At 41.7% G+C, this 22,495-nt stretch overlaps 1 protein-coding gene across 1 annotated transcript in view; it reads right to left on the bottom strand.

Moving 5' to 3' along the window:
* Positions 1 to 22,495, bottom strand: part of LOC102942090 (CD99 molecule (Xg blood group)) — a 34,524-nt gene that overhangs the window by 8,462 nt on the left and 3,567 nt on the right. Inside the window, exons 2-6 of the mRNA XM_027825612.3 lie at positions 9,242 to 9,280; positions 8,828 to 8,872; positions 4,062 to 4,106; positions 3,085 to 3,138; positions 469 to 510 (exon numbers count right to left, since the gene is read on the bottom strand). Coding sequence (XP_027681413.2) covers positions 469 to 510; positions 3,085 to 3,138; positions 4,062 to 4,106; positions 8,828 to 8,872; positions 9,242 to 9,280 — 225 coding nt within the window. The remainder of the gene's footprint in view (positions 1 to 468; positions 511 to 3,084; positions 3,139 to 4,061; positions 4,107 to 8,827; positions 8,873 to 9,241; positions 9,281 to 22,495) is intronic.

The following is a 22,495-nucleotide window of genomic DNA, read 5'->3' as shown; positions in this document are numbered from 1 at the left end:
GGATAGCTCCCGGAGGCCAATACCGTCGAATTGTGTCCACAGTACCCCAAATTCGACCCGGCAAAGCCGATTTAAGTGCTAATCCACTTGTCAGGGGTGGAGTAAGGAAATTGATTTTAAGAGCCCTTTAAGTCGAAATAAAGGGCTTCATCGTGTGGACGGGTGCAGGTTTACATCGATTTAACGCTGCTAAATTTGACCTAAAGTCCTAGTGTAGACCAGGGCTAAGAACTCAGTTTTTGACCCATCAGAAGTGAAGTATAAAAAAAGGTGTCAGGAACAAAGCTGTTTGAAGTAAAAATATTAGATTTTGTATAATATTTTGAAGCTGAAAAGCACCGCCAGTGCTTATTAGCACTATTAAAATTCTAAACCTGCAGGCAATAAAAGGAATGCCTAATGTTAGATGTTTAACTTTTTAAAGATGACGTACAGATACAATAGATATATGAAAATCCATGCACTTACCCTCCGCCTCTCCTCCACTCTTGGGATTGGTATCACCTTCACCTGTAAGAACAAATAATTTCATTGCTAGAAGAATCTTTTTAGAGAACAGCCTTATCACAATGAGAATCCGCACTCAAGTTTTGTTTCATGGTCTCTGTGTGTATATAATGTCTTCTGCAGTTTCCACGATATGCTATGCATCCGATGAAGTGAGCTGTAGCTCACGAAAGCTCATGCTCAAATAAACTGGTTAGTCTCTAAGGTGCCACAAGTACTCCTTTTCTTTTTACGAATACAGACTAACACGGCTGTTACTCTGAAACCTGACTCTATGTCAATGCATCATGCAAAATGACCCACTATCTCCGGATGCTACATTAACAGACTTCAAGTTTAACTAATAAAGAAATTACACAAAATATGTTAAAAGACTATTCAGGTTGCAAAGTCAAGCACTCAAAAGTAGGAAATGCCAGACCTATGGTTGCCTGTGCAAACTTAATTCAACCTCCTTGGGTGTATTTATTGTGATACTCTCATTAATTGCATAATCACAGACCATTTTTTTCCTACAGGAACCTGCATCAAATGCATAGGATGAATGGTTCCCAGGGAATGAGTAGCTAATTCAATATTTTAATCTTATTCTCATGGTTCAATGTAGAGCCCCCAGGCCTAATTTACTGCACACCATTCAAATTCTTCTTTAAACACAAAGTTATTAGATTTCCTCATGGGGTTTTCTGTGGTGCTTATCACCAAATTATTTAAGTGTTTCACAAACATTAACTTAGTTTCACAACAGCTCTGTGTGGTAAGGCAGCATTAGCATCTCCACTTTACTGATGGGAAACTGAGGCTCAGAGATTAAGACTAATTTTGAGTGCCAGAGTATTTAGCATTATATAGCACTTTCTGTGCTCAAAGCTCCACAGCTCCCACTGCCTTCAGTTTCAGCTGTAAGCGCTCAGCACCTCTTCAAATCAGGCCCCAGGGTCTCAAGCTGGGAACCTAGAAAACGAATACAATTAGCGGCCACCTGTGAAAAGTTTGGTTTAACTCTGTGGCAGAGGCAGCAAAAGAATCCAGTTCTCCTTTGTAGCATTCAACTGCCTTAACCATCAGAGACTTTCCTTTCCATTCTTGCAGTCCCCTGCCTCATTCACTACACCCCTTCCAACTTCTGTAACAAGTGAGGCAGGGGTGCGACAAGTAACAGCCCTATTCATTAGGAACTCTGATTCATTCCCAGAGCACCACCCGTCCTCTGCACTGAATGATGCAGATACCCTATGTGACCGTGCAATTGAAGTCTATCACAGTGCACAGGCAACCTTAGTTCTGGTATTTCTTAACTTCTGAATGGTTGACTTTGCAACCTTAATATTCTTTTAACATGGTTGTGTGTATAATTTCCAAAGCATTTGAAAAGCAAGCTGACACGTGAATTCCATCAGGTGACACCACAGAGGCTGGAACCTTTAAATCCACCACACAGACCTCTGCCATTTGAGCTAATGGAGTAACTGGTAGCAGTAGTAAGTTGTCATCCACTCTCTGGACGAATCAGATGGTGAGGAGACAGTCTTTGCCAGTGCGTTTCACAGATATCTTCTGTAAGCAGAGAACGCTGACACTGAGGAATCTCAGGTGCTGAAGGTGTGCGCTCTAGTGGGCACAGACCCTTCTGCCCCACTCTCTCTAACCTGTCCCTTCTCCACACCTGACTTCTCTTCCTACCCTTAAGTTCCTAGTCTCCATAGCTTGTTGTCCCAATCTATTTTTTCCCCACCCCAACTCCAGCTCTTGTCCCCTCTGTTCAAGTCAGGTGGCTTCCTCATCCTTGCCGCTTGGTGCCAGCACAGAGAGGATAGGAGAGAGACTCCGTGTGCCAGGTATCAGAACTGAGAACCACAGCAGCACGCAGCAGTTGGGAGCAGTAATCACAGGGAAAGTCCTGCTCACCCACTGAAGACCTTGGCTGCTGCATGTTCTCTGCAGACGAGATTCTCAAGAAAATTTAACTGCAAACTAAAGTCTCTACTGAGCGTGTGCACACAGATTTTTCAAAGGCTTATAACTTGGCCAAATACCAGTGGGTTTTTCCCCCACGGGAAAAGCAAGATGCACATTCCTGGCACCAGTGCTATTCCTATGCCAAATTTCAAGTCTCTGTCCCAAAGCAAGGCACTAGAGCGTCTCAACAATGGCTGGGGAATTTTTTTCCAAAAGCACCTAAGTCCTATTTTCAGAAGGGACTTAAGCTTTTAGTAACCTAAATCTCATTGAAAGTCAATAGGACGTAAGCTCCTAAGTCACTAGACATGGTGCTGAGGTGCATTTGGAAATTTTACCCACTGTGAATGCTGGAACAAGTACCACTTTCACATCATTGTAGTTTTAAACCTATTGTTTAGAGTTCCTGAATCAATTCCACCTCCTTGGATCATCAATTTTTCTGAATGAACAAAGTACATAATGGTTAAATTGGAAGATAACAATTTCCATGCCTCAAACAGACCAGGACAAAAATCTAGCATTATTAAATCATTTTAACCGGTTTGTGACACACAAGTCTAAGGCAAAACCTAGATAGCAGTGGGTTTCACTGTGAAGTGTTGGACATTATCTTACCCCTTTTTTCTGGTGGAAGTTTACCATCAAGTAAGTCCTCATCCTTAAAGTTCCCTGTAAGAGTAAATAAAATGGTTAGCCTTCCTTTTTAAGTGTTTATACCTGATCTTGACTCTTCCTTTAAACTATTAGGACATGTTCATCCTTGATCTCTTAACCCCTTTTTAGCTTCTATAAGCTGATAGGAAACTTGAGCCATCTGAAAAATAACTATTTGGAACATGTGTGTCATACATTTATCCGTGACATGCTGAAAACTATGTTTTACTTCATATATGACAAAATCCAAGGTTTAAGGTAGACTCTCAAGAACAAATTTAGTGCAATGCCAGAACTACTCCCCTCCACTAGTTTCTCTCTCACCCACAAAGGTATATTAAAAATTCAGCTAGATTATCAGAATTTCAAAATCCAAAAAAACTTTAGGAGTTTGTGATTTCCATAGAGCATATTCTATATGCTACAAGTTAACGCGAAATAGTTTCAAAATGTGCGTGTGAGATACTAAAACAACCTTTCAACCAATTAGCAAGTTTGGTCAGAATAGCACTAGAACTTTGCAGTTCCCATTGACTTGAATGAGATCTGTGGGAACTCATCTTGTCAAGGTGGGGAGACGATAAATCAAAGCACTTATTTAGGTGCCTTGCTCTAGGGACTCGAATGCAAATATTGACCCATGCTCACCTTTTCTCTTTTTTAAAAATGAGAGCAAAGGAAACTGACTCTCCTGTTCTATTACTGTCACTAAGGCTGTTGCATGATTTGTTTGCAAAATCAAGCATTTTCTCTTTGTTCTCAACTGTTCTTTCATCATGTCTAAGTTCATCAAGTTCATTATTTGCATAGTCAGAAGTAAATGCCTTGATGTACCAAATCATTTAAAGATGAATGGTTCATTTAAAAAGAAAAGTCAATAGAATGGTCTGAGTATGACGGCTGACAAATGCTATTTAAAACATTTACAAAATTCTTACCACCAGTATTGTCCTCGCTTCCGGGCTGAGGGTTTGGGTGGCCATCTATTGACAAATATTGTTGGGGGGGGGAGGGGAAAAAAAGTTAAAATTGCAGAAACAAGCTGAATAACCTAATCTTATAGGAGTGCTATCCCCACCTTTCCCATGTTTCTCTGTCTTCCTCCCCTCTCCCCCACAAAACCCCTCCATAACTTATGCTTACTAATATTATGGCAGCTGATTTCATCCACTGTGTTCAAGATTGTAAATAAGAAATCTCTTGAGAACCCTTACATTTCCAACTATCATACCTCATTTCAATTTCTGTGTCTGCAGTTTAGGGCCTGCTCCTGCTCCCACTGAAGGCAATAGGAAAACTCCCATTGAATAGAACGGGGAGCAGGCCTGAGCACTAACATGGCATTTTTAAAACTAAGTAGCTAGCATCAAGTATGCATCAACTTTAAGACTATGGAACTGAATTTATTTTCGACTGGCAGCTTTGTAGATCTCAAAGTCTCAAAAAAAAAAAAAAATCAATCCATGTGAAGAAGAAAATCAGTTCATTCTGAGTTCATTCTAGTTATGAACATTTAAAATTAGCAAGACCCCAAGACAACCTCATCTCATTTTATTTATATATATATATATTATATTACATATATAAAATATACACACACACATATATATATACACACACAGCTATAAACGCATATGGAAGCATGTACTTTGCATACAACATATACACACACAATTGATTCTACAAACATGAGTTAACTAATAAAGGCCACTAGTTCATCTGTTCTGACTGGCAATTCTATAAAAATGAAGACTTTTTCCATTTACAAGAAACAGTAAAAGAAAAAAGGAAATAAATAAATATGGTGATTTACTTTGCCACTCCAATGCACTAAGATGTCATGAAATTTGAACAGTAAGGTTAAGCATTTTGATATAGTCAAAATTAAAGATTTAACTTCACAAGTGTATCCATGACGTATAACCTGAGAAACTTTTCACATAAAGAGCCTGAATCCTAACCAGCCAATAACTTTACAGATTGCAAAATTTGCATGTAATTGACCAAGATCCTTCTAACAGAGGCATTAATGGCCTCCTATAACACCATGGCACTTCTATGACTAAATAAACTGAAGGAACAAACATTGTTATAGTTCTGGAATTCTGTGCCCTTTGTTAGTTCCCACAGACTAGCTTCCCCCTTCCAAACAGTTGCCAGTAATGCTGAAGCACAGCAATCCTAGTGGGTTACTGGCTTTTACAGGTGTTGTTCAGCAATTTAAAGAGTTAACAGCCACTACCTGCCAAACTATGTTCCACTTCACTAGTGACAGCGTGGCAAAGATATTGCCGTTTGCTAATGTGACTTAGCTGAAAATACATTAAAGGCTTTGCAAAGAGATTATCCCAGAGGAAAGAGAAAGCCTTCCTTTCTGACAACAGACTCCCACTTCCTGGCATAAAGAGCATCTTTTTCACCCCCGTCTTTCTAGGGAGTGATTAGAAAGGTAATATTTTCAAATTACAACCACTTCTAGGAATGGTATATTAGTCAATTAGTGCTATCTACTGAAAATAAGGTGACGACACATCCCTAAAGCCGACTAATCAAAAGCCATTTGGAAAAAAACAAAAAACCCAAAGCCACTAATGCACTCAAACGAGGCCTCTAACTCAACAGCAGAAACTCATGGATCATCAATACCAAATTCTACTATATCAATTTCTGTGCATTGCATTCTGTGCAAATTGCACTGACCTCCCTTTAATCAAATCCCTCTTGCTATTCACTTCTTCCAGCAGTCCTACAAGCGCTAACTCACCTCAATATAATGCCATCACCACCCCTATATTAAAAAGCCATTACGTTGTTCCTTGGATATCTTTTAGACCTGATCTTGCACTGAGCTCTGCCCAGGCAGCCCTCAGAGCCCACTGCAGAACACTCTAATTATGAAGGCTTTAGTATACAAAATATAAAGGTTAACATTCCATGGTTCTACTTACTAGGATTCCCTACTTACCTCTGAGGATCCCCCTTCCATTTAGCAAAATGGGATGAGCAGTGTGGTCACAGCCACAAGGTTTGCCCGCAACCCATGTACTAGGCTTTAACAACTCAATAATAATAAGTATTATTATTCTATTATATAGCATTTTTCATGAGTAGACCTCGAAGTGCTTTACAAAGGAGCAAGCTCTCACCTTCCCCATCTGTAGAATGGGGATAATGACACGGCTGTCCTTTGCGAGGCACTTTTGAGGTCTACTGACGACAAGTGATATACAAGAGCTAGGTATTTATTATGCATTATTATAGTTCAGGGATCAGCAACCTTTGGCACGCAGCCCGCCAGGGTAAGCCCCCTAGTGGGCCGGGCCGATTTGTTTACCTGCCGCGTCCGCAGGTTCGGCCGATCGTGGCTCCCACTGGCTGCGGTTCGCCGTTCCAGGCCAATGGGGGCTGTGGGAAGCGGCGGCCAGCACATCCCTCAGCCCGTGCCGCTTTCCGCAGCTCCTATTGGCCTGGAGCAGCAAACCATGGCCACTGGGAGCTGCGATCGGCCAAACCTGCGGACATAGCAGGTAAACAAACCAGCCCGGCCCGCCATGGGCTTACCCTGATGGGCCGCGTGCCGAAGGTTGTCAATCCCTGTTATAGTCTAATTCATGGGTTGCGAGCAAGTCTTAGGGCTGTGATCATCCTGCTCATCCCATTTTGCTAGCTAGTACAAAACCCCAATGAGGCTGCATGTGCATTTGTTTTTAAGCAACTGCTTTTAATGGAGTTTTTTTTAATTCACTGACAAATCTAAATTCTAAATGCATATTCTGAAGACTAATTATTATTTTCCTAATTATGGACTAGATCATGACTAACATCTGAGCAAGGGACAACATGTTGTTGCACTGCCCCCAAAGAAGCAAAAGAGGGAGATTGTGACTCAGTCTCAGTGTCCCTCCTGGTTTCTCCCTCGACTCCAGGGAGGCAGTAACTGCACTGTATTTGTTGCAGCATATATCCCCTGCACAGCTATGCCAACAAGCATGTTGGGAGGGTGAAGCCTATATTCTGCCCCTCTCACTCACCTGCATGAGGGAGAGACGTAGCAGCTCTGTAGCCTGCTTTCCCTACTATCTGTAATGCATGTAGCCAGCAAAAGGGTGTGAGGGTGTCCTTATGCTCTTATTCCACCATGCTAGTTAAACCACTATTTAACCCTTAGATATAGTAAAATAAATTTCAATGTGGTGGTTCAGCAGATGTCAGAGAAAAATGTGTTCCCTGGAGACTGAGGTACATATGACATCACCAAAAGATTTGCCAGCCAATATCTCAGTTTTGCCATGACACTGACTAAAGCCTAAAAGAGTCATTATTACAGTAACTCCTTGCTTAATGTGTAGTTATGTTCCTGAAAACTGCTACTTTAAGCAAAACGATGTTAAGCAAATCCAATTTCCCCATAAGAATTAATGTAAATATGGGGGGTTGGGTTCCAGGGAAATTCCCCCCCTCCATATTTTTTTTATATATATATATACACACACACACACACACACGTTTTAAACAAACATTTTAATATTGTCCAGAGCAATGATGATTGTGAAGCTTGGTTGAGGTGGTGAAGTCAGAGGGTGGGATATTTCCCAGGGAATGCCTTACTGCTAAATGATGAACCCTTGAGGCTCAGCCGAATGCTAGTTAACACGTTGTTAATGTAGCCTCACACTCTACAAGGCAGCACGAATAGAGGGAGGAGACACAACAGACGCATGGCAGTGGCTGCAAACATTCCCTGTGGAAACTGAACATGATAATGAACCCACGCTATCCCACTGGAGCGCATCACTCCCTCCACTTTCCAAAGTGCTGGTGTGTGTGTGTGTGTGTGTGTGTGTGTGTGTGTGTGTGTGTGTGTGTGTGTGTGTGTGTGTGTGTGTGAGAGAGAGACACGAGTGAGATGTGCATTGCCCCTTTAAGTATGCTGACCCCACTCTAAGAGCACTGCATTTTAAAGTAGATCAGCAAGTCGAGACAGCAGCTGCTGCCAGCAAGCTCCCTTTGTCCTGAGCCCTGTGGTGGGTTGTTGTCCCCACTCTGTGGAGATGGGGTACAGGAGAGGGGGGCAGGAGCGGTAGGATGGGTACACCCTGACATCAGCACCCCTCTTCCCCCCCACCCCCTGCACAGCAAGCAGGAGGCTCCGGGAAGCAGCTCCAAGACAGAGGGCAGGAGCAGCACGTGGCAGGGGGGGAGGGACAGCTGAACTGCCCGGCAATTGATAGCCTGCTAGGTGGCTGCTGCACAGGGAACTTAGGGGAGCAGGGAGCTGACTGGGGGGCTGCCGGTCCACCCTGGTTCCAAGCCCCCACCAGCTAGCTCCAATGGGCTGCTCTTCGTGCAAGCAGTGGACAAAGCAGGCAGCTGCCAAACAACATTATGAGGGAGCATTGTGCAACTTTAAACTAGCATGTTCTCTATTAGATCAGCGACATAACGAAACAACATTAACCGGGACGATGTTAAGTGAGGAGTTACTGTATTATTAAAGACAGCTTGGTTCTATTATTTGATCCTCCACTTGTCCCCAAAGAGGCCTGAGATGTGTACTTTAAAAAAAAAAAAAAAAAGACACATTGGGATAATTTATCTCAGATATACAGCAATGTGTAACCATGACTCTTTGTCAGTAACTACACATCTAAAATTACAATAAAGCATTTACTGTAAGATGCTTTATGTGCCAATCACTACTCACCCAACTCCGGCTTTTTGGTAGCTGAATCAGGCTTCTTTGTAGGTCCTGTTATGTCAAGGACATAGAAGTTAATACAAATTGAAATGTTTGTGATGATACCTAGAGAACAAGTTTAAACAGACTTCCTTTTAAAGTAAGTGGAAGTATTAGACTAATAATTTTTGAAGTCTTCTACAGTTGTATGACTTCCCCTTAAACAGGTTGCTCCACTTCTATGTGGTCCAGGTTCTGGTACACTCTTAGTCAGACTAACTAGCACCTTATACCTTAAATTGTGCCAAAGAAGTTAATACACACGTTCTCTATGGATGTCAGAATATGGCCCTAAGCATTTGTTATGTTTTAACATTAATGCTAAACACTATATGAAGAAAAATCTCACAGAAGGGATTTTTGCAAGAACATATTACTTACCAACGTCTAATGCATCTTCTAAGTTAAAGTCGTCTTCACCTATCAACACACACACACACACACAAAAAAGCCAGAAATTAGCAGCAGAATGAGGAGACACCTTTCTCACTCTGAAATATGCCATTCTGATCCTGGTCAATGTTGTCCCACCTGCAGCTAGAATAGAGGGACTTTCTCAGTATTGTGGGCAGGAAGCAAGAGCAGCTTCCCCCCAAAACACTCCTTTAGAAGAGAAGGGATATGGATTATAAGGGTTGTATCTGCAGACAGACAATCTCAGTCAGTCAGTCTTCCATGGAGTAAATGCATTCTTCCCTGTGAGGGGCAGACATCCCATCACTGGCAGAAAAAGGTTTAAAGGCAGCCTACAGAGGCTGTGCCGGAGGAGAAGAGCTGAAGAGAAGCAGCCCATCAGGGCCAAGCAGGCCCATTTAAAAAGGGAGCTGCAGGGCAGAGGAGGGCAGTTCTCTGCTGGGAGCCCAGGGAGGAAGGAGTGTGTCTCTGGAGAGCTGAGAGAACTGCCCGCATCCTGGACAGAGCAGTGCTGCAGATAGACACTGGGGGACTGGGAGACAGCTCCTGGCTGGCTACTGGGGTTTGAAGGCTGAGGCCCTGAGGTGAGTGAACCCTGTTTCATTCCCAAATGATTCACTGATGTTGAACCGGGGTCTTCAGCACTTTTTCAGCAGACCTCCAGAAAGCCACAAGCTTAGCAGGAGCATTGCTCTGCTCAATAGGAATGAACACAACTGGTCCAGCTGTGCAGAGAAAGATTCTCTACCTAGGGGTTTTAGGGCATGAAAGGGGGCTGAAACATGCATGATCATGTAAAGAATTTACAATATAAATTTCTTCATAATCTGAAATAATTATCTTCTTTGGTTCAGTTCCACTGTAATCTGCTATCTTTCTTCCTCCCATACACAGGATATCCAGTCCAAAGGTGGTAAGTTTTCAATGCATGGTCTCTCTTTAAAAATTGAATTAAAGTGCCAAACAGGAGTTTAAATACAAGTATTAACACCATGGACACCTCCTCCAGCTGGAATAAATATCATTTTGAGGGAGACGGAACAGAACATTTCTACACCACATCATGATAAACACTATATCTACTACTGCTGTTCAACAGCTTCCGGCCACTTGCGTCACGTTGACTCACATTTTTGTGGTACAAACTGATTTGACATCATGAATGCTGTGGTGGCAAATTTCAGTGGTTAGTGAAACTGATCAGACAGACTGAACGCTGACAGAAATCTTCCCCAAGTACAACACAAGAGCTGTGGGAAGCACCCAGAGCTCTCTAAGCCCAGATACTCAGTTATCTATACCTTCACTGCACCAAACAAAAGGTAGAGGAAAAAGAAAGAGCAACCAAAACCTACTGCAGCAACTCAAGAAGTGGAACTGCAAAAGGAATACTTCTCATGACCCTAGGAGTCCACTGGGCTTTTACACTGACTAATTATCAGGCTGCCAGAACCAGACAGCTAGCTTGGTTCAGCGAAGTGTTTAATACTCTTAATGTAGATGCATACAAAACATTTCTTTCTGACCTGAGTCTTCTCAGGTTTAACCATCCAAGGGGTCCTTAAAGGAAAACTCTGCACTTTACTCACTACATACTTCCTTTAAACAAGGCCAGGAAAGGAGACTGAATTTGTACTATTTCTGTATCAAAACTGAATAAAAAAATTTAACTAAGAAAACAGGGGTTTTAATAACCTTAGTATTTGATACTAGTGCTGTGGTTTATGCAACTTAGAAAATGCCAGTCTGAGATACAGAAGAATGGAAATTCACTGGTCCTCAATGACTATTGTGCTACTCCAGCACAACCAAATAGAAGAGGAATCATTAGTTCTTGAGGTCATTCTGAAAACAGAACTGGTTTTATGTTTGGCTCATCTTTCACAATATATTAGGTTTTTCCTGGGAAGGGGTAGGGACTGAAAGGAAAGAGCCTGATTTCCCTTCCTAGTGATTCTCAGCTGAATTGTCCTCAACATACACAAATATGGGAAAACCCAATAGCGAGATGCAGGGAGCCAAGTTACCTGAAAGCAACCAAGACAAACAAACAAGTTCTGCCATCCAGAGGGGAGAAGTTGGGGTAGTTCTTTGCTTCCGAAGAAATTCACATTCTGCGGCCAAAATTTCACTCAAACTTGCTTCATTGAGACAGGACAGTCTTAGCTGAAACTAACCAATCATGCAGGTTGGCCTCACTGATTCCTCCCCATCATTCTGGGCCTCAGATTACTGAAATGGGATGGGCATTGGGAATAGTGGTTGTTCGTAACTCTGAAATGCTCATAACTCAACAAAATGTGATGGTGGTTCTTTCAAAAGTTTACAACTGAACATTGACTTAATACAGCTTTGCAGAAGAAAAATGCATCTCCCTCCTGCCTTTTTAGTAGTTTATGTTTAACACAATATGGTACAGTATTTGCATTTTTTTTTTTTTTTTTTTTGGTCTCCACTGCTGCCTAATTGCGTACTTCCAGTTCCAAATGACATGTGTGGTTGACTGGTGAGTTTGTAACTCTGGTGTTTGTAACTCTGGGGTTCTACTGTGGTAATGTAGCCATGGTACCACAGACAGCAGCAAGGTGCGGCATAGGCTAGCTGCCCTAGACCCTGGGAGTACATACTTGGCACAGGCTAGCCTGCGCCGCTACTCCCTGTGCTATCGCAGCTATGCTATTATTTTTAGCATGCTAGCTTGATGAGAGCTGGCACGAGCATGTCTATGCAAGCTGGAAATCACACCCCTAGCTCCTAGTGCAGACATAGCCTTAGAACAGAAGGCATCTGAAAAAGACAAAAAGTAGGCAATCTGAAGGGATGCAAGAAAAAAAGCTCTTAATTGTAGCTGCTCTCTGAAGAGAATCATCGCACAGCCAAGGCAGGTACTCCAAGTCTCCACAGGGGTGAAGGGCAGAGAGAGGAGAGGATCTTCCCACAAGCCACCTTTCTTTACTCCACTCCTGAAAAATGCTGTGGGATCTTTTAAACACCCAGCTCATGGAAAAACTACTTTATAGGAGTGGGCATGCACATGAGACATATTGCCAGAATGATTCAGCTGGAACTGACACCACCTTTGAAAGGAATGCAAGATGCATCCATACCATCTTAGGAATTCAGCATAAAAGTGGATCACAAAGAGAATCTCTTCTGTATAAGATCTGCAGATAAACTGGCCTGTTTCCAATGGGCATGCAGAAAGTCAAAATAGCCAGAAAATGGGACCTAACCCAGACAAGCAAAAACTTGAAACACTTGATGTGAGGCATTAAAAGCATCACAGGGGAACAGTTGCATTAGATCTAGGCTTTGGTGGAGCAAAGGGTGTATTTGGAGGGGAGATACCAATTGCAGAGAAAAGGACTATTCACTGGTAGCACCCTGCCTCCACGATCAACTGACATTTAGCACAAGGGTGAGTATCTCAGCTGATTGCCTCTGCGGTGGTTTGCCCAAGAGGGGGGAGAAGCAGTCTAAGACAGCCAAGATCCAAAAAAGTACTGTAATTCTACGGTTTTATTGTTTTAACTTGTAAACATCACCCACAAATAAGACTGAAGCTTCTTTTTGACTGCTGGGCATGTATGATATGCTCTGGGTAACCACTTAAAGCAGGAAGCCTCGTCTTGTACTGACTGAAGTTACTGAGAGGCCTTCTGGTACAGTCCTGTTTAAGGCCAGATTTTCAAGAGTTCAGCATCCCCAGATGTCAAACTTTTTTCAAAATGAAAATCCGGCCCCAGTGGTGAATGCAGAACTCTTTTGAAGTTCTGGCCCGTGGAATGCACTGCAATAATCCAGTTCTGAGCTGAGAGGTATGAATGACTGGGATGAGGTCCAGATACTAAGGAGAAGATGGCAAACTTCTTTCCCAGGACAAATGGAGGAATAAAGTGTTATTTTATAATTGTCCATGGATAGCATTTCATGCAATTTCCTCTGAAGCAACTAGTATTGGAAACTGCAAGGGATCAAGGCGGCATCAGTCATGCCTGTCTAGGAGAGAGGCATAGTGCACCATTAGAGCAGTTTTTGAAACTGCTGCGCTGCCTCCTCTCCATACCCACAATATACAAATCCATGAGTTGCAAGTGTTCTCAAGCATCTGAGCAGAGAGCTGGGAAGAACAAAAACAAGAAAAAACAAAAAAGACCCTAGCCCCTCTAACAGAGCAGAAGCTGCCACCCTTGACGCCCTGACTGACATAGGCTATGCCAATTGCTGGCGGTAGCTGGGAAAATGAACATAAAAATATGACATCTGAAGCACTAGGCAAAAGCTATTTCTGAGCAAACAAAGCTTTGAAGGGCTGATTAATTGAAGCCACTGAATAGGACCAAACAGACATTCAAATGGAACTCTGTTGCTGTGACTCATGGAAGCTCCTTCACTGAACAGGGTGGGAAAGAAATGGCAGCTAGAGCCAGTAGTGGTAACTACATTCCACTGCAGAAGCTGGCATGAGACAACTGATTTAGAGGAGCTCCGGCCTTGGTCATGAGCAAGAGTACAGGCTGAGAATTTATTATAATGCATCTCCACAAAGGGTAAAACAGCTTGTCCCAAGCAGGTTGCACAATTCCCTATAGTCATATTTAATACCACTCCTATTCTCCTGTAGCCTTTTTTTAATTTAAGTTGAATTTAGTAATTTTGTATTAAGCTACCATGGGTTCTGCTGCTGTTGCTACAGTTTCAAGCTCAACTGCATGAAAATCACCGCTGGTGTTTTTCTCAAATTTGGAGACTCCAGGACCACAAAGTCCAAGGATAGTGACCACAAACACAATCACAAGTACAAAGTCTTATCTGTATAAAGTTACAATTACCCATATGTCATAAATATAAAGGGAAGGGTAAACCCCTTTAAAATCTCTCCTGGCCAGAGGAAAAATCCTCTCACCTGTAAAGGGTTAAGAAGCTAAAGCTAACCTCACTGGCACCTGACCAAAATGACCAATGAGGAGACAAGATACTTTCAAAAGCTGGGAGGAGGGAGAGAAACAAAGGGTCTGTGTGTCTGTCTATATGCTGCTTTGCCGGGGATAGAACTGGAATGGAGTCTTAGAACTTTTAGTAAGTAATCTAGCTAGGTAGGCATTAGATTATGATTTCTTTGAATGGCTGAGAAAAGAATTGTGCTGAATAGAATGACTATTTCTGTCTGTGTGTCTTTTTTGTAAGTTAAGGTTTTGCCTAGAGGGATTCTCTATGTTTTGAATCTAATTACCCTGTAAGGTATCTACCATCCTGATTTTACAGGGGTGATTCCTTTACTTCTATTTCTATTAAAAAAGTCTTCTTGTAAGAAAACTGAATGCTTTTTCATTGTTCTCAGATCCAAGGGTTTGGGTCTGTGGTCACCTATGCAAATTGGTGAGGATTTTTACCAAACCTTTCCCAGGAAGTGGGGAGCAAGGGTTGGGAGGATTCTGGGGGGAAAGACGTGTCCAAACTACGTTTCCCAGTAAACCCAGTTAGAGTTTGGTGGTGGCAGTGGTTATTCCAAGGACAAAGGATAAAATTAATTTGTACCTTGGGGAAGTTTTAACCTAAGCTGGTAAAAGTAAGCTAGGAGGTTTTCATGCAGGTCCCCACATCTGTACCCTAGAGTTCAGAGTGGGGGAGGAACCTTGACACCATACATATATAAATCCTACAAAAACCCATGCAATGACTAAGGCTGCAGTCATACACACATCCTCAAAGATATCCTAGGGTCCTGATGGACCTCTCAGCAGATGATTATTGATAGAGGGATGGTTCCTGCTGGGGTTTCCTGGGGGGGGAGGAAGGGGGACGGTCTTCCCACTTTTACATAACCAGGGACCTCTTTTATATTGTTGTTCTGATCACACCTAACACCTTATGCAGATATAGGAGGGTTTCCCTTATCTGTACTTCCACACCCCATGAATATTGGAGTGCCCCATTTTTCATAGGCTGTTTCTTACTTTCGCTTATTCTTATTAGCATCTATGCACAACATGTATGCTGCAGTCACGACAGGACATTCCATGATCTTACAACAGGTGTCCCATGATCTCGAACAATACCCTGCAGTTTATTGCCATCTAGTTTTTTGTAACATCGGGCACAATTTTATAGTGATCCTGTGACCTTCCTGGCATAAGGTTATTCCTAGATCACCCACTCATGCCAAGCATTCTTAAGCCTGGCCTAGTATTACTAAGCTAAAATTTTACAGGTCTCAGCCTATATGACAGGGGTGGCCAACCTATGGCTCTAGAGCCACATTTGGCTCTTCAGAGGTTAATATTCAGCTCCTTGCATAGGTGCCGACTGTGAGGCTGGAGCTACAGACACCAACTTTCCAGTGTGCCGGGGAGTGCTCACTGCTCAACCCCCTGCTCTGCCCCAGGCCCTGCCCCCACTCCACCCCTTCCCCCAAAGCCCCCGCCCCTTCCCCCAAACGTGCTGTACCCTCCTTCCTCCCCCCTACTCCTCAGAGCCTCCTGCACATGCAAAACAGCTGATCAGCCAGGCAGGAGGCATGGGAGGGAGGTGGAGGTGCTGCTGACGTATTACTGTGGCTCTTCGGCATTGTACATTGGTAAATTCTGGCTCCTCCTCAGGCTCAGGTTGGCCACCCCACTATAGGCCTTGTATTCCAGCCATGCTTTACTTATATACCTAACACACACTCATCACTCCTAAATAATTGTCAGTCTTACACTTCTATTATCCTACAATTTAAATCTATTTAGCATACATTGACTATCTATGAAATAGCATATGAATTGACCATAACGCCAAACACCACAATGATAAAGGGATGATAAAATGAACTAACTAGCTAAGTTCTATACCCCACCAATAATTCCATTTTTCCCCCCTCCTTCAGTGGACCTATAAGAAGGATGGGAATATCTGCTACCCAGCCATGAGGGACTATGGTAGATAGGTCTGCACATAAGCAATTAGTAAAAGTAACACTTTAAAGTATTTTGCACAATTTTATTTTTATTTGAAGTTTAAACCTAGGAACTGCTTTTCTGAGCTCACTGGCATTTGTTTCCAATTCCGTTATTTGCCTCCTGTCAACATACAGTGATCCAAGACTAAAAACATCTACTGCATAGCCCACATTCTGACAGTCTTTTTTCCCCCCAAAATAGTTAATGTCACAAACAGCTAGAACCAAAAAAGAAAAAACAATTTACTAAGAACAGTGCAGGAGAAAGTGAAAACTTTTTTATTCCTCTTAATCTATGTTCCCCTTATAACTCTGCAAAAACTGCTTTTTTTAAAGTTTTAAGCAGAGAAACTTGAATGTGATGATGACTCACTGCGGGAGAAATAGAACTTGCAGCTGCATTAGTCATCTCATTCTAGGTAGAGTTGTGGGCACCAGTCCTGATCAGGAAAAAACTGTGACAAGATGTTTACAGACATTGCCAAGCAGCAGCTTATAATTAGCTCTGCAGCAGCATACCATGAAATCTTCAGAACTGAAATCCTGTACCATAGTTTTCAGTCTGCAACCCTTTTACAAGACTTCACCTATCAAAACTTTGCTCATATATGAAAATCTTTAAGTTTATTTTCTATTAATTATTTGCACTGTGGTAGTAGCTAGGAGCTCCAGTCGTGGACCAGGACCCTACTGTGCTAGGTAATATACAAAAAGAAGACTGACCCTACTTCAAAGAGCTTAAATTCTAAGTAGGAGACAAGGATACAGATAGACTATGAAGTGAAGATTTTCTAAATACAAAAAAAGCACCTATTTGCTGCATATTCAGTCCTGCTGGATTTAGCATGTTCACAGTCAGAAAACATTGGTAACCATGACAGTTAAGCTTCCTCTAGGACCAATAAAAAGAGAAACCTACATTTCTTTCCTATTGCTCAAGATGTATTTGACTTACCAAGGTTATTTGTTCACATACAAAAGTCTCCCAACAGGCCTCTATGCAAAAAGAATGGTTTCTAGACACCCCTTCCAAGGTAGCAATGACATTTTTAAAGTGATGGGGTACTTAAAACAAGGAGCAAATAAGCAGTTGTCCATTATCACTTTTCAGTTCCTGAAGCTGAAGTTCAGAACAGACCATTCCTTCCACTGAACAGAAGTGAAAATGTACACAGGATCCTTTGACAGAAGTGAACATCCATTCAAGAGGCCACCTTTCTCCCACACATACCTTAGTTTGAATTTCATGTTTCCACATGTGTCTGTGGAGCATGCTGGAACACAGAGGATGTATCACAAATTATGTTGATCTTTGTTAATATCCATTCAAGACTGGATAGAGAAATTAGGAATTGTGGCACATTTTGTAACAAGAGAAACCTATTCACTGAGGGCTTGCATCACAAACAAAACAAGCTCTGGTGCTGATAATGTGGATGGCTTGACAGGAGCATTTAGTTTAGGAAGAAAGAGTTAGGGGTAGTGTACTTTGAATCACCAGATGAACATCTGACTAGAGTACACAAGAGTAGGGTAAACAGCAGGGTACAGAATCTGGCACAAGGAGCTCAGCGTTTAGTAAGGCTAATGACAGCTGTTATCCAGAAACCAAAACCAGTCCAGCTGCATAGCAATAACAAATCTGGGAGCCGCCTCTGAAGCCATTCAGTTGGGCTGGGTAGATTAAGGCCCAAGATCCAGTGTCCAACCTTCAAATCACTACCCACATGCCAGAACTAATTCTATACCAGAATTTAGTTCCACAAGGTTAGGGTCAGTAAGGACATAGGTTCAGAAATGAGGTGACTATTTTCCTCGGTATGGTCTCGGAGCACACAGTCAGATAGCATAGGGCTAAATGTTTGCTATGTTTGTTTCTGGGAAAGTTATTCCCCCCAGAGGTGAGCTTATGACACTTGAGAGTTCTCTCTCCCCCCCATCCCCTGCTTGCCCCCCCTTGCTGGGACCCTATAAAAAAAAAAAAAAAAAAAAAAAAAAAAAAAAGAAGAAGCAACAAGCTACAAGCCAAAAACTAGCCAACAAGCAACTCACAAGCCAATAACAAGCACAATTTCTGTGTTTTTTTCATGGGTTTGGCATGTCTGGTGTGTATGGGGGTGGGGTGAGGGAGGAGAGACAGAGTGTGTATTGGGGCGTGAGTGTGTGGGCATGCTGTCTCCTAAATTCAGACAGCAGCGGAAGCAGTCAGTCCTGAGGCAGTGGGAGGGAGACATCCCTGGCATCAGCCCCCACCTCTCGCCATGGCTCTTCACAGCAGTCAGTCTCTCACTCACACCTCACCCCCCCCCCCGCCCCCCGCCCCTGCCTGCCTGCCTCTGTGTTCGGAGTGTGGGACAGAGCAGCATTACACGTTAGTAGGAAATTAACAGATAAACAGTTCCAAAATCAACTAGAAATTCAGGTTCATTAAAAGAAGAAGGTTTGGCCCAAGCAGGCACTTAACTTCCTGACACCATACAACAGAATGAGACTGTCAAAACCTGTTTCAGATAGGAAAACCTTTTGTAGTGATAATCAAGGTGGGCCATTTCCAGCAGTTAACAGCGAGGAGCGGGGGATAATTTTACTTTGTGTAATGACACATCCACTCCCAGTCTCTATTCAAGTCTAAGTTAATTGTATCCAGTTTGCAAATTAATTCCAATTCAGCAGTCTCTCCTTGGAGTCTGCTTTTGAAGTCTTTTTGTTCTAATATTGCGACCTTTAGGTCTGAAATCGAGTGACCAGAGAGATTGAAGTGTTCTCCGACTGGTTTATGAATGTTATAATTCTTGACATTGAGATTGAAAGAGTAATTCTTTGGAGTGAGCATCTTTAAGATTAAACTCTACTAACAACTGTATCATTAACACCAAGCCTATTAGATATACTCTGTTTTAAAACTGCAGACCCAGCATTAGGTAGAGAATTTTGTATTAAATAACTTTTGTATCCCCACAGTTTAATTTCTATTTGTGAAACAATTCACTAGTTTTGAGCAAAAATTAAATAAAGAAAAATGTGAAATGAATGTCTGTGGTCTAGTTTAAAATTAAAATAAAAAAGGACCAGTGTGAGTGAGAAGAGAACATAACTAAAATGTCAACAGATCAGATCCAGAAAACATAAGCTCTGGAGTTTACAAGCAGCTTTTGTTTAATAAAAATACCAACTTGGAACCTTTTATTCAGACTCAAACAACTAAGATTTGGCAGACAACAAAAAAGGCAATGGATATCCTGTGTGAAGGGACAAAAGCAAAAAAAACAACAACCACCCCAAACTTATTTTTACCTAGACCAAAATTCTATTACTCAAAAGAAAAGACCTGGGATTAAAAGATTTCTTGTGAACAGATCTTGTGGATGAAGTATTCTCACCCTCCATCCTGCACAAAGCTGAAAGTTATACAGTAGAACCTCAGAGTTACAAACAGCCTCCATTCCCGAGATGTTTGTAACTCTGAAATGTTTGTAGCTCTGAACAAAATGTTATGGTGATTCTTTCAAAAGTTTACAACTGAACATTGACTTAATTCAGCTTTGAAACTTTACTATGCAGAAGAAAAATAATGGTTTCCCTTTATTTTTTTTTATAGTAGTTTACATTTAACAGTACTGTATTGAATTTGCCTTTTTCTTTTTTTTAATTTAGTCTCTGCTGCTGCCTGATTGCGTACTTCCAGTTCAAAATGAGGTGTGTAGTTGACTGATCAGTTCATAACTCTGGTCTTCGTAACTGAGGTTCTACTGTACACAACAAGTATACATTTGAGGTCGGGTGGGGAATATCTATAAAACTGCTGGCAGAGATCCAAGAAGAAAGACTATTAAGTCACTCAAAATGTGAGAAGAATAGAGACCAGTAACATGTGGAGTGAATTACCAGTTTAGTTACTAATGACTTTTGTCGTCTTAACAAGTACAGTTAAAGACATTTCTTTATAAAAGTGTCCATTTGACATTTTGTACATTGATGATAGAAACCTACTTAGGGGAAGGGAATTAAGACTGGATATTTGAGGAGTGCTAATGTACATATGACAGGTTTCAGAGTAACAGCCGTGTTAGTCTGTATTCGCAAAAAGAAAAGGAGTACTTGTGGCACCTTAGAGACTAGCCAATTTATTTGAGCATGAGCTTTCGTGAGCTACAGCTCACTTCATCGGATGCATACTGTGGAAACTGCAGAAGACATTATATACACAGAGACCATGAAACAATACCTCCTCCCACCCCACTCTCCTGCTGGTAATAGCTTATCTAAAGTGATCATCAAGTTGGGCCATTTCCAGCACAAATCCAGGTTCTCTCACCCTCCGCCCCCCCCCCCCCCACACAAACTCGCTCTCCTGCTGGTAAGAAGTGAGCTGTAGCTCACGAAAGCTCATGTTCAAATAAACTGGTTAGTCTCTAAGGTGCCACAAGTACTCCTTTTCAATGTACATATGATTTGTCACACTTCTAAATCCTTCATGTTTTCTGTTGAGACTGTGGCTTAAAGTTGCATTTGTGTTTCCTTTCTCTCATAATAAAAAGTTGGATTTTTATTTCATTTGATGCACTTTAAGCTGTCTTGTCCCAAAATATTTGGTGGAGTTCTTTATTTAGTTCACATCTCAAATGCAAACAAATTTTATTGGCATGACATACTGTTCATTTGTCAAACTACTGAATAAACTACTTAAGCCAAAAGCAATTAAACTACCAAGTAAGAGACTATTACAGGGAATCTGCTTCATGACTTGGTGACAAGCTTTGTATGAAACCTTAGAAATCCTTTTTTATGGGCTGTGTTTTCAGTGGTGTGTGTAGAGAAATAGCAACTTGTTTAATAGAAGCTGTTTAACTCGTTCCTGTACACTGCACTAATGCAATACCCAACCTTGAAAAATTTACTTCCATGGCAAGTAAGAAACTCTCTCTAGCAAACGTGTGCGTATAGGTATCACACACACTAAGTCACCAGCTTCTACATAATTTCTCCTTTCATTAGCAGTCTCCTTATGATTGCAAAGAACCTTCCAAATGTTAACTTGTGGTGCTGTCTGAGTCTGCTGACAGAAGACTTCAATGCTGCTGCTACCACTTACTCCTCTCCCAACAAGTAGCCCTGGGATTTCAAATTTATCAAACACTAGTCAAAGATTCATAGGGAGGATGAAGTGTTGTTCCCCCCTCCCACATTCTAAGGAAAAAGGAAATGCAAGCAGGTACAAACCCATGTACCCTCCCCCTTTCTACCAGCTGAAGATGAACCCTGACCCTTGGAACTCCCTGGTGACTTGCCTTCCTCCTCCCTCCCCTCATACCCTTTACACACTCTTGTCCTATTGGTCTCTGGCTAGTAGATTTCTGGGTGCTCTTTCATCTTCTTGCAATACTAAAGGAATAAAGGACATGTCAATTACAGTAGCTTCTTACTAAACTGTATCCTCCACTCAAATAGGGCCTTCCCCAGTATGAGGATCACACTAATGAGTGTCAGACAAGGACAAACATTTTAAGTATAGCTGCCACCCCACGTGACATGCCAAAGTAGTAACAGCAAACATTAATATATAGAAATTGTTTCTGGCTGTGCAGTGTAGAGCTGAGGAGTGTTCAACAGTTGCCAAGCTACACTGTCATGACTTCAAAGAACTGCTGCACTGAAGTCATTTTGATTTAGCATGCACAGTTGTCCTTTTATATAAATTATCAGTGTAAAAAGTAAAAGCCTTCAGAGTCTGAATCACAGATCTGAACTCTTTTCAGTGACAGAGGTAAAGAATAGCCTGCTGCACATTTTCAGCTTCATAGTATAGTATGTGTGGCTCAATAAAATGATACCCCCACCAGAAATTGGGGAATAGCAATAGGATACAATGGAATTTACATTTTCAGTATTTCCACAGTATGCATCCGATGAAGTGAGCTGTAGCTCACAAAAGCTCATGCTCAAATAAATTGGTTAGTCTCTAAGGTGCCACAAGTACTCTTTCTTTTTGCGAATACAGACTAACACGGCTGTTACTCTGAAACCTGACATTTTCAGAATGATGCCTGGGGGAATTTGATCCACCTGCTATCAACATTAAAATGCATAATTTAACTGTATTTTGACCATTTTTTTCAAAGTCTGAATTTAAACCAACTAAAGAAGTGTAGAAATGAGGCCAGGGCAGTTAAAAATCACAATTTTTGTTTATAAATTTCTAGTTCTTCACATTCTTTCTATTTTATAGTCTTAACATGATACGGTGGTTGTTTTATATTTATTTTTTAAATTTTCTAATTGTT

The sequence above is a fragment of the Chelonia mydas genome, chromosome 1 (genome assembly GCF_015237465.2).
Source record: "Chelonia mydas isolate rCheMyd1 chromosome 1, rCheMyd1.pri.v2, whole genome shotgun sequence".
Classification (NCBI taxonomy): Eukaryota; Metazoa; Chordata; order Testudines; family Cheloniidae; genus Chelonia; species Chelonia mydas.
The sequence above is the reverse complement of the archived record's forward strand: the minus strand, read 5'-3'. Positions and strand labels throughout refer to the sequence as shown.